This window comes from Lepidothrix coronata, unplaced genomic scaffold (genome assembly GCF_001604755.1).
Source record: "Lepidothrix coronata isolate B3197 unplaced genomic scaffold, Lepidothrix_coronata-1.0 Scaffold74, whole genome shotgun sequence".
NCBI lineage: Eukaryota > Metazoa > Chordata > Aves > Passeriformes > Pipridae > Lepidothrix > Lepidothrix coronata.
In genome coordinates, this window is record NW_016690254.1 from 713,534 (window position 1) to 724,737 (window position 11,204).

Here is an 11,204-nt window from a genome sequence, read left to right on the forward strand (position 1 = left end):
GTTGCAGCCCTATAACAAGAAAACAGATTGGCTCTTCGGCTGGAGCATTTTGTTCTGGAAGACCAGAAGCTGTTGAATCTATGTCTTGTTCCTTCAAAAAGGCTTTAAAACTTACTACACCCATGGTACCTCCGCTGAATGCTGCTATTCTGTGACCAAAATTCTCATTGTTTCTAAGTCTTCTTAAAAAAGGATTCTGTAAAAGTCAATCATTCTAGACAGTTCCATCATTTCAGCACTATTTAAACACATGATTAAGATTTCAAAACTATGCACATGGATAAAACCAGGTATCATTAGTCACTTATTAGTCACCTTCAAAACAGGCAGTGTGTTCATTATGTTAATGTCCCTGGAGTGCTTAAAGCAACCTTTTGCATTTTGAGTGGAGGCTCTTGGTAAAAGGTGGCACTTAATAAGAAAGAGCAATTACTATGGCATGTTACTCTCCAGAAGACTGTAGTATGAATTTTAATTTCTTCCTGACCATGTTTCTTCTGAGGCTAATAGAGACATTTTAGTTTAGAAGCAGTAGGAAGTACAGTAAAAGTGAAAAGCAAAATAAGAGACTACACTAATCTTCTCTGAGTTTCAATTAAGGCCCAGCACCTCTGGATTAAAGGCTTATTTTAACAAAAAGCCTTAATTAAGCATACATATGTATAGGATCACCTTAATGAGGTATGACAGAAACAGAAGAGATGGCAAATATTATTTTAAAGAAGCTTATTAACAACTTTAGGAAATTCTGTCAAAGATTCCTAAAAAAAAAAAAAAAGTAATGCAATACTGAAAAGACACAAGAATGTTGAACCAAGTTCAGGCATAAAACAGTGAAACCAAAATAGGTGCAAGAGAGATATTTTTCAGTATCTTTGTATTTAATTGATACATATTAATGATTTTTCTACACATCAGTGGCTTTAATTTTACAAATATTACAGCATTTACATTTCCATTTAAATTTTAGACAGGAGAAAATAATTTTCTACTTTATTTCCTAATTTAAATTTATTGATAAAAATCTTTAGGAGTTTATATTGTAAAATAGCTCTTCATCATCTTACTGAATTGAATTTAGTGTTAGTCTTAACTTGCAAGTTCACTTTAAAAACCGTTATTTTATCTTTTCATTCCTGCCTTTGGAAACAATCAGTGATTTAATGTCATTTTAAAGATAGCCACTTCAGTTGCTTTTTACATCATCCCCTACAGTAAAGAGAGGTATTCTCATTTGCAGATTTGACTTTAAAGTAATTACTTATAATTACAGAGAAGTGCATCCAATGGATTAATCACTCCATTTATATGCTGCTCGAAGGATTACTCTCAGGACAGCTTCACTGCTTTTGCCTGGAAAATGTCAGTTCCACAAGAAAACAAATCTCTCAAGTCCGTGGCAGCTGAGAAGGACTCTGTCAACTATTTAAACCCAAAAAAAATAAATAGCACACCTGGACTTAAGACAGCATCTACGCCTGTTCTCATCAGAAATAAAGGGCCATCAAGTGAGAATAACCAGGAAAATAGCCAGAGAAAGCCTACATTCCTACTGGGGGGCTAGAGGTACCTTCACATGGTTCTGGATCTGCAAGAAACATGTCAGTGCTTATCAAAGACAAGGGAATTGTTTCTGGCTCAGGAAGCCAAGCTCTAAATCCTGGGAAGTCCCTGAAGGAGCTGATGCTGTACCAAACAAAGTCTTACTGTCCCCCTCAGCCATCTGCTTTCCAGAGGTGGACAAAGATTGGACATTAGGGGACAAAGCTCTTTGTGTGATCTGTATGGACACCATTCATCTCATACAATTCACCACCATGTTCTCTTTGTATAGATGATTTTTTTTTATAATGATGACTCTGTTATGGAGTTGCCAAAAATACAGGTCACTCAAAATGGCAGCGAGGAAGCTGATGAAGGATTTGGAACACAGGTCTTATGAGGAGTGACTGAGGGAGCTGGGGATGTTTAGCCTGGAGAAGGGGAGGCTCAAGGGGGGACCTTATCACTCTCTGTGAGTACCTAAAAGGAGGTTGTAGTGAAGTGAGTGTCACTCTCTTCTCCCAAGTAACAAGCTGTAGAATAAGAGGAAACAGCTCCAAGTAGCATCAGGGGAGGTTTAGATTGGATATTGGGAGAAATTTCTTCACTGAAAGGGTTGTCAAGCATTGGAACAGGCTGCCCAGGGAAGTGATGGAATCACCATCCCTAGAAGTGTTAAAAAAATGTGTAGATGTGGCATACACATGTGTAGATGTGGCATATAGGAACACAGGTTAGTGGTGGACTTGGCAGTAATGGCTGGACTCAATGTTAGAAACCTTTTCAAACCTAAAATATTCTATAAATCTATGACATCTACAGGGCCTGCCTCCCATCTTACTGCTGTGTCCCTGACCATGGCAGGAGGTTTGGAATTAGATGATCTTTAAGGCCTCTTCCAACCCAAAGCATCCTCTGATTCTGTGAAACAGAACAGCATTGTAAGCAGTGGCTCTCCTTTGCTACAGACCCTGTTAAAGGGTCTCTCTTCACCCTCTGCCAGACTCCACTACTGAGCCACATTCTCCAGCTGTACCAGTGAGGATGTTGAGATTACAGCAGAGCAGCTCCAGCCCCAAAGGGGCTGCTAACATCATCCTTGCTCTGAGTGTCACAGGTTTCCTTGTCTACAATAAACTAATCTTGCAGAGCAGTTCAATGGGATTTATTGCTATGGCTATATTTTTTCCTCAGTTCAGCTTGAAATTTGTGGTTCCTCCCATTCATTCTGAAGCCATTCTGTGTCCATCTGGGCAGTTGACTGGGGGTGAAACGAGGTTGACAGGGCAGGGACACGGTGGTTTATGGATCCAAAGTTCACTTCTGTGCCTGGAGCAGATGTTAAGTTCTCTCCCATGGGAGCCCTAGGAGAAAAGAAGTGAAATTTTAGTGAATTTCTCATCTGCTATTGATGAGGCTGTTTCTGCTGAGAAACATTACTCAAATTCTTGTACATGTCTGTTTGTAAAGCCACACTATTCCTGTAAAATCAGCTAAAGGCTATCAATGGAACATCATGATTTTACACTGTACGATTTCACATCTCTTAAAGTAAAGCATAAGTGTGGGGAGAAATGAAGGAATAGGTAGATAAGCCCATTCACTGGATAAAAATAATTCATTCTTATTTATATTCAGTATTCTGGAAGGCAAAGTTAGCCTTTGGGATTGTTTTTAATTATATGAAGTTAAAGTGTGTTTGGGCATGCCAAACTTGTATAGTTCTTAATGGGTTTATTGCATATAATAATTATAGGCTCAGTAATTAAAACTTAAAAATTACTGCTATTTTATCTAATATAAATGATAAATCAAAGATTTCATTTGACTTTTTATAAGTTAAAACTAGGATGTGTCAGAAACATCAATCTTAAATTTCACATTATGGTAATTGTATGTTAGGCTTCAGGTACTGGAGTTGTATGTGTATAAAAGCCTTTGACAAGTCAAAAATATTGGCAGAGTGAAGTTTCTTTTATTTTGGTGTAATATGTACAGGTTTAAATAATTTACAACAATAACTATTCAAGATTGGTTGGGAGTTCTTGCTTTTTTAGGGCTGCTCCTCCAAAAGAAAGATGATAAAGTTTCTGCAGTTTGTCTGCAGGATCATATAATACACACTCATCAGCTCCAGGATTTTTCATTAGCAGAACATTTTAAGTCAAGGATAAGGGATACCAAGAACATTTACAAAGCTGTGAACAAAGAAATGGACAGAAGAATAATAGATACTGGACTAAGAAAAAAGAGCACTCACCACAAAACCAAGGAAGATGCAGAAAAGGAGTATGTTCTTGATCCCAGTACTCCACAGCTAAAGTTAGGTAAACCATTCTGATTTGTAATTTTGTTTTTTATTTAAAATAAACTAAAATAAGGACAATAAAGTTTCTGTTCAGTAGGATAACCTAATGCTAAACAGCATAATATCTGCTTTAAAATTTGACAAAATTCAGCACTTTAGTCCATTAGGTAAACAATGGAATTACCATCAGTTGCTTGAATGTTTCTTTTCATATCTGAAGTGTATTTTAAAATATTATTCTTGTAACAGTGAAAGTAAAAAGGAAGATAGTGCATCTTCATGAAGACAAATTCTTCATTAAGAAGCAAGAAGTATTTTTAATGTATATTGACTGTTATAACTTTCTTTACCTTTTATTCTCAAGGAAACAGCAGTGATTTTGATACTGTATTTATTTGGGGGAATATTTTAGCATTAAGATTTTTTTAAAACCTATTTGAAACTGTTTTATTCCTTATTCTGAAAAAAAAAACATTTGCTTGGGCTGCATGAAATGTATTCTTCATTAATATCTACCCACCTTTGCTCCAAGTTAAAAAGGTTTGTTTTTACAATGGTCCTGGGGCTAAACCAGGGAAGAATTAACACCTGTAGTTAAATACCTTTTTCAGTTTAGAAGCAAACATTCAACAAGATAAAAGTCACAGATGTGAGGGCTTGGAATGATGCCTGGTGAGAAAATTCACTTTTAAATAGTATTATAATAGTACAGTTGTGGAGCAGCAACAGATGATATTGCTTAGAAAAACAAAGCCAGGGAGCATCTTAACAGACCAGGAGAGCAAATGTGCTTCCCGTCTCTCAGTTTCAGTCTTGCATTTCCCTTTTCTAAAGGCTTCAACAGTATTTTTGCCATGAATGTCTTCTTGTCTCCATCCTTTCACTTGCCCTGATTAGGCACTACTTACAGGGTCACTTGGCTCCACAATTTTCAATTTTAAACATAATGAACTTTCATCGTCCTTATTAGTTGTTTTATTTATTCTTTTTCGTAGAAACAGCCTTGGGCCCCTCTGAAGATCACGTTTCCTTTGCTGTAGCAGAGTCCCAGCTCTAAAGGGCACCATGTAAATCAGTGACTCTCCCTGCAAGCGGGGACATCTGCCTTTTGGAATCAGCTGAAGGTTAAGAGGGAAACTTCAAACAACAAAGAAGTGAGTGTAACAAGTGACAGGACAATGGTAGTGAAACAAGCTGATTATTACTATGTTTACATGGTTATAGTTCTAAAGATGGGCGGGGTTTTTCTTTGGTTCATTTTGAAGAGAGGATAATGGAGGGGAAAACAGCAAAGAGGTACTGGGGTTAACACAAGTATTGATAAGGGGTGATTATGGAAGCTAAATTTGTGGTGAAAAAATGCAGCCCAAGCGTTAACATGTTCTCTGATTATAAGATGAAGTACTTTCTCTTTAAATCCCAGCACTTACTGAAATGTTCCATATAAATGTTTGTGGGAGTGATTCAAAAGAATGTGTCAAAATATTTTTTTAAATGGAAAATGTTTCTGTGTTTTGTTTTTTAACATTTTCACCTGTAGTCTCACATTATTTTAAAATGCTTGTGCCAAGCTTTCTTAATAAGAATTGTGTGGTTTAAAACTTGCAAATGTGAAACAAGTTTGAAAATGTAATTCAATATAACTTTGTCTTCTTGAGTTTGTGGGTAATCAAACAAAATCACACAGGCCTCTATAATTCCTTTTTTTTCCAATAGGCATTTGAGTCTGAAAATCAAATAATAATAGTTTCAAAGTTAATGCATGCAATCATTTTGATAATCTTCATATTAGGATAAATAACTTTGATGTAAATTGGTGTGTCAATAGATGGGTTGGGTTTGTAAACTTGATGCATAAGGATGAAAATTCTTGAATGTCTTTAGCTGTGGTAAATGTAAGTTTTCATTACATAATTTTTTTAAAATGGTGCTTTGAGAATATCTTCACAGAGCCTTTTGCTTTGACCACACATCCCTTCTTGTGTGTCCTGCTGCCAGTTTTCCTTCACCAATTATGTAGTATAAAATCTTTCCTTCCAAACACCTGTGTAACCTGTCCCTCACAAATATCCCAACTGGTTTGTATCAGTTTGAAGTTAGGTTTTACCACCAATACCTTCCAGTTTCAATAATCCATATGTGAAAATTTTAAATAAGCATTTTTTTTTATACCCCAGGGATATACACAAAGCCATCTCGTTTTCTTCCTTAAAACAAAAACAGTCCCTGACCACTGTAGTTGGAAGGAAATCAAGGGCAGGCACTTTTTATGTTGTGATACTGTCTTTCATGCTATGACTGCTTTGCTTCTTGTTCACTCCCTCTGTACCCAGATTTTCTCATCGTCGCTTGTACATATTGGACTATCAAAATGGGACCTTGTTTCTTGATACCTTCACAAGGGTAACAAAAGTAACAATGTGGGGTTTACGTGAGCAAAACCACATTCAGCGAAATCACTCTTCGCATTGTTCCAAAAGCATAAACTGACCCAGCTTGAAATCTCAAAGCCATCCTGTTGTTCTAAGGTATGGATTCAAACAGATTTACGTTTGAAGGATGTCATGACCTCACAAGGAAGTAGGGTAGGCACATAGTTCAACCAAAGGGAAGAAAGAATTCCTTACAATTTCTTTAGCACCTCACAAAAGTTCTCTAAAAAGATCAAAGGCAGTTTGTGCAAATTTTAGATGATTAATGATATACATCTGTAGATGGATGTCTCAAAAATTAACAAATCCTGTCCTAGAATAATGAGCTACTTGAGTGAGGGGATCACCAAAACCCCATTCTTTGGTTTGCTAGAATTCCTTTTTCCTTCATAACTAGTACAATGGGTTTGGATACACAAGCTGCCTGATGGGGTTTTGAGAGCTTATACAGAACAAATATGTCTCGAACAGTAATGTCAGATTTATGCAAAGGCTCTGGTATGAATGAAAGAGTTTACCCTTTCCTTCCCATTTAGAACTAGAACTCTCATCTAGGTGCCATCAGTTTTCATTGTAATTATTGTATATCCCTCTTCCTTTCTTGTTTTGTCAAATACCATTGAGGCCTCACCATGGACTCATGTTATTGGCTTATTAAACATGCCTTCGACGTTCCTCCGTGGATTTTGGTAAATCCACACAAGCCGCTTCTTCTGGTCTTCAAAAATGGAAAAGCTCTATTCTTTGCTGTACATACCAGCATATTTTTTTACTACTAGGATACTGACTCTGGACTTTATCTGCCATTTGTGGGGGCAGGCAGGACTACTGTAAGTATTTTCACTGATCCCTTCTTTAAGAAGGCAGAGATTTCACATGAACATACAGCAAGGCACCTCACAGTTATCAAGATCAACAAGCTCAGCAATCACAGTGACACTATCCCTGGTGTCTTGTGACAATATCTTTGTTTCTTTATGCTCTTTATTTCTGTTGAATATGTTACAGTTTCATCACAATTCAGTATTTTTCAGCAGCAACAGTTTTTTATTATACCACTTTATTCATTTTTTTTTTAAGAACACATGAATGCAATGCTGGAGAAAACGTCACAAATCAATTTTAACAGATTTTATTTATACTGATGATTTGAAATTATATTATTGTGCATTGTTACATTGTTTAGTTAATCTCAGTTTAATGGCTCTGAAAAGGTAACAAAATAAATCCAAATTACTCACAGATAAAAGTTTACATTAGAAAAATCCTATATAAATCCTGTATGTAAAAGAAGTTCTGATAGTTACTGAATAGTTAATTCATTAATGGTTTGAGTTGGAAGGGACCCTAAAGATCATGGAGTTCCAAGCCCCCTCTCATGGGCAGGGACACCTTCTACTAGATCAGGCTGCTCCAAGTCCCATCCAACCCGGCCTTGAGCACTGCTCAGGGATGGGGCATCCACAGCTTCTCTGGACAACCTGTGCCAGGGCCTCACAGTGAAGAATTTCTTCCCAATATCTAGTTCAAACCTGCCCTCTATCAGTTTGAAGCCATTACCTCTTTGTCTATCACTCCATGCCCTTGTAAAAAGTCCCTTTCCAGCTCTTTTGTAGCCCTTTTAGATACTTACTATGAAGAAGTATGTTGCCTATGATACTTACTATGAAGAAGTGGTTTGTCTGATGTTATTTTGGACATGACATGGCAGAGGAAGGTTGGTAGTACTTGTTCACTTCTTAAGTTATGATAGTAGAGAAGGTAATCAGCCTTTTTATCTGTTCTTTCAAAGCAAGTATAGACTGTTTTCTGCTTCATTTAAACTGCTGTTAGATACAATCCTGGCCTTCATTCATCAGAATGCTAAACACTCGCTATTTATACAATCTAAGATATATTTTGTTTTCTCACAAATTTCATTAATTGCAGTTTAGTGCAATAGTTATTTCTATTTGGAACATGGAAATAGATGTAGATTTAATACCAGTCAGTCACTTCCTTAGGTTACCTGATGAAATTCCTGCATTTTACCTTGATAGCTTTGTTCAGTGTATGTGTGTAGCATAAGCATAAATACATCATGCTTTATTACATTCTATCATCTTGAAAATATTAAGCAAAAGGGACAAGTGACTGATTGAAGAGAGTACTGCTTCAGAGAGGTGATGATGGCAATTAGAAGAATTATCCCAACTGCTTGCAAGTTTCTTTCTGCAGTGCATATTTAGGGTAGTTTTTTCTGCCTGTTCTCCCTTTTAATTTTTCAAGAAGACTTTTTACAGCCAAGTCTGTGATGTGAATCAAAGCCTTTCAATAACCTTAGATGCAGAGGTTCTGCTTCCTTTTACATCAACTGAAAGTGTATCACTGTCCAAAGACAGGTAGGACACATCTGGCAAAAGACCATTCTGCCAATTTTTGGCTACCCTGAAAGTCTAAAGTTTGACAAGAGAGAGCAAAAGACAACACTCATTAAAAAGGTTACTTCAGATTTGGCACAAAAAAGGGAAATGCCTCTGGAATTCTTTTTGTCCTCGGTGTTTCGTTAGCTTTCCTCCCTCAAGGGAAAAAGCCACTGTATCTGAAAGCTTTGCCTTCAGCTGGCTGCTGGCCATTAATCCTCTTGTGTTTGCCAGCTCAGTAGTGCTCACTACTTGTTCACTCTTTTCCCAGCTTTTCCTTCCTCTAAGAGCCAACTGCCTTTTTTGTCCAACTCTATGTCTTTTGTCGGGATGTAGACCATCAGCCTTTGGTGGGAATTTAGGTCAGATAAAGGTGAAGTTTTCCTGTAGCCTGTGAACATAGTTTCACTTTTGGTATTGTTTTGGGGGTTTTTTGGTATGCGTGAAATGCTGCAATTGATGTGCATCACTTCTCTAAATTTAACATCTCTGTTGGGAAAAGGGACGAAAATTAATCAGCTTTCATTTTAAGTGTTTCTTTTATAATCTTTCCTCCAGTCAGTAGCATTTGGCATTTCTTGCTTTCTGCCACTCCATGCATTGTTAACACAAAATTCACAGATTCACAAACTAATTTTATTTTCACTGGAAAGACTGCACTAGTAACAGACAGAAACTGATGACCTTTCAGGCAGCCAGATTTTTTCTTGTCAGCATTTTTTACTTTTCAGCTTTTAGAATGCTTTATAGTCAGGTTTGGTTCTTGGGGTTATTTTTCTCCTTTGAAAAAACAGGTGCTGCATTCATGTTCCCATGTACTCCATAAAGTGAGTACATTTTCATATAACTATTCAAGCACATAATAGATGAGTATTTTAATTAAACCACTTAAGTGAATATCTTAATGAATTAAATGTAATCATCTTGAAAAGTAATTTTGATTCCAGATTTTTATGATAAGAAATATAATTTAAGGCTATTTTATGATGAAGCACTTTATTCTTTTTTATTACCTTTTTAAAAACTGTATGGGAAAGTGTAGTTCCTAACTGAGCTATACACGGATATACTAAGCTGGAATACTTTAATTCATGAAATTTTGTGCGAACATATGGAGATTTACAAAATTCTCTTAACACTTTAATTTTAAAAATATGCATCTTGTAGAGTGTTCATAGATTGATGAATAAACTGTTTTTACATTCTGTAATCTATCCTGTTTAATCTGTGCCAATGAGATTAAATATAAGTAATTGTAATTATTTTTTCAGGCATGCCTGAAAACCTTTGGAAAATTTACAGGCAAAAAGTTGTCCTATGTGTAGAAAAGAGCAGTATCAGACCAGAGTGATACATGATGTGGCATGTTTGTGGCAAGTGTGCTATTAGGTAAGCCTTACTTCGGCTACCCATGTGTCACTGGACATTATCAGTTGCTAAATAATATTCCAAAAGTGTTAAACATTTGATAATAAACAGAATGAATGCACTACAAAAGTAAAAGTTTGAAAAAAATGCATAAAATTATTGTTTCATATAAATAGGTATATTAGCTCGAGTCTCCTCCTCTTGAACAAAATTTCATCTTAGGGAATTCAAGCTTTCTGGAGGGATATATTGTTAGAAAAACGTAGAAAGACTTGAGAGAAACAGTGCCTCCTAAGGATAGTAAATTAAGAAAGCAATTATTTGAGAAAAAGTTATGTTGCATTAGCTTCTTTGGTCTGCTTCTTTTGTGTGATTCACCTTCCTTAAATCAGAACTCCTAAATATCAGCTCTCTTCTTTTTCATTTATTTCTTCTTATTCATATCAAACAGGCAGCACGGGAGTCACTCAGTTTTTTTGTTAGTCTGTTCATTCCACCTAGAAGGAAAATGATTTAAATATTTAATTTTAAGGCCTGCCAGTTGCCTGGCAATATTAGGCCCAACAATATTGGGCTTTTTGTGAGGCTCTATGTTTTCCCTTCTCTTTTTGATAAATCTCAGTGATCTATTTTCCTATAGAATTGTATGAAGGGGGTACAGTAAGGGGAGAAACAAATAAATCCATAAACAATCATTACTTCCTTTCACTGTCACCGTTCTCTCACTGAACACTGAACCAGGTAGTTCCATTCCATTGCTTTGCCCCTCTCTAACTTCTGCTCAGAGAGCAAAAAGAGAGCTTTAGAGGTACAGACCCCCTCTTGCTATATTCCGTGTTTCTCTATGACAGTGAGATTGTACCCTAGAAGTGTCCTGGCAGAGTGGTGGAACAAAACTGGTGCTGCTGCTCTGCTCGTGGGCTGACAGTGGCAGGAGGGAGAGGAAACACTGCTCTCAGCTTTAAGGCTGAGACAGACTGCTGGTTGCTGTGCTGCCTCTGGAATCAATGCAAAGTCCTTCCCTGTAGCAGAGCAAATGAATATGGGGGTGACTGAAAAAAGCTGATGTTAAAAGTGTTCAAGCACTTAAGTTTAGAATAAATGAATCCATTGGTGGGTCATGATTGTCCTCAAGAAGCGTAATGAGAACAA

General features: G+C 36.6%; 1 protein-coding gene across 1 annotated transcript; it reads left to right on the plus strand.

Moving 5' to 3' along the window:
- The first annotated feature begins 3,048 nt into the window (after positions 1-3,048).
- On the plus strand, positions 3,049-10,453 carry RNF32 (ring finger protein 32). The gene is given in 6 exon segments (XM_017819355.1): positions 3,049-3,065; positions 3,592-3,869; positions 9,423-9,511; positions 9,956-9,993; positions 9,995-10,097; positions 10,295-10,453. Coding segments are annotated over 6 exon segments (684 nt in total).
- The last annotated feature ends 751 nt before the right edge of the window (positions 10,454-11,204 follow it).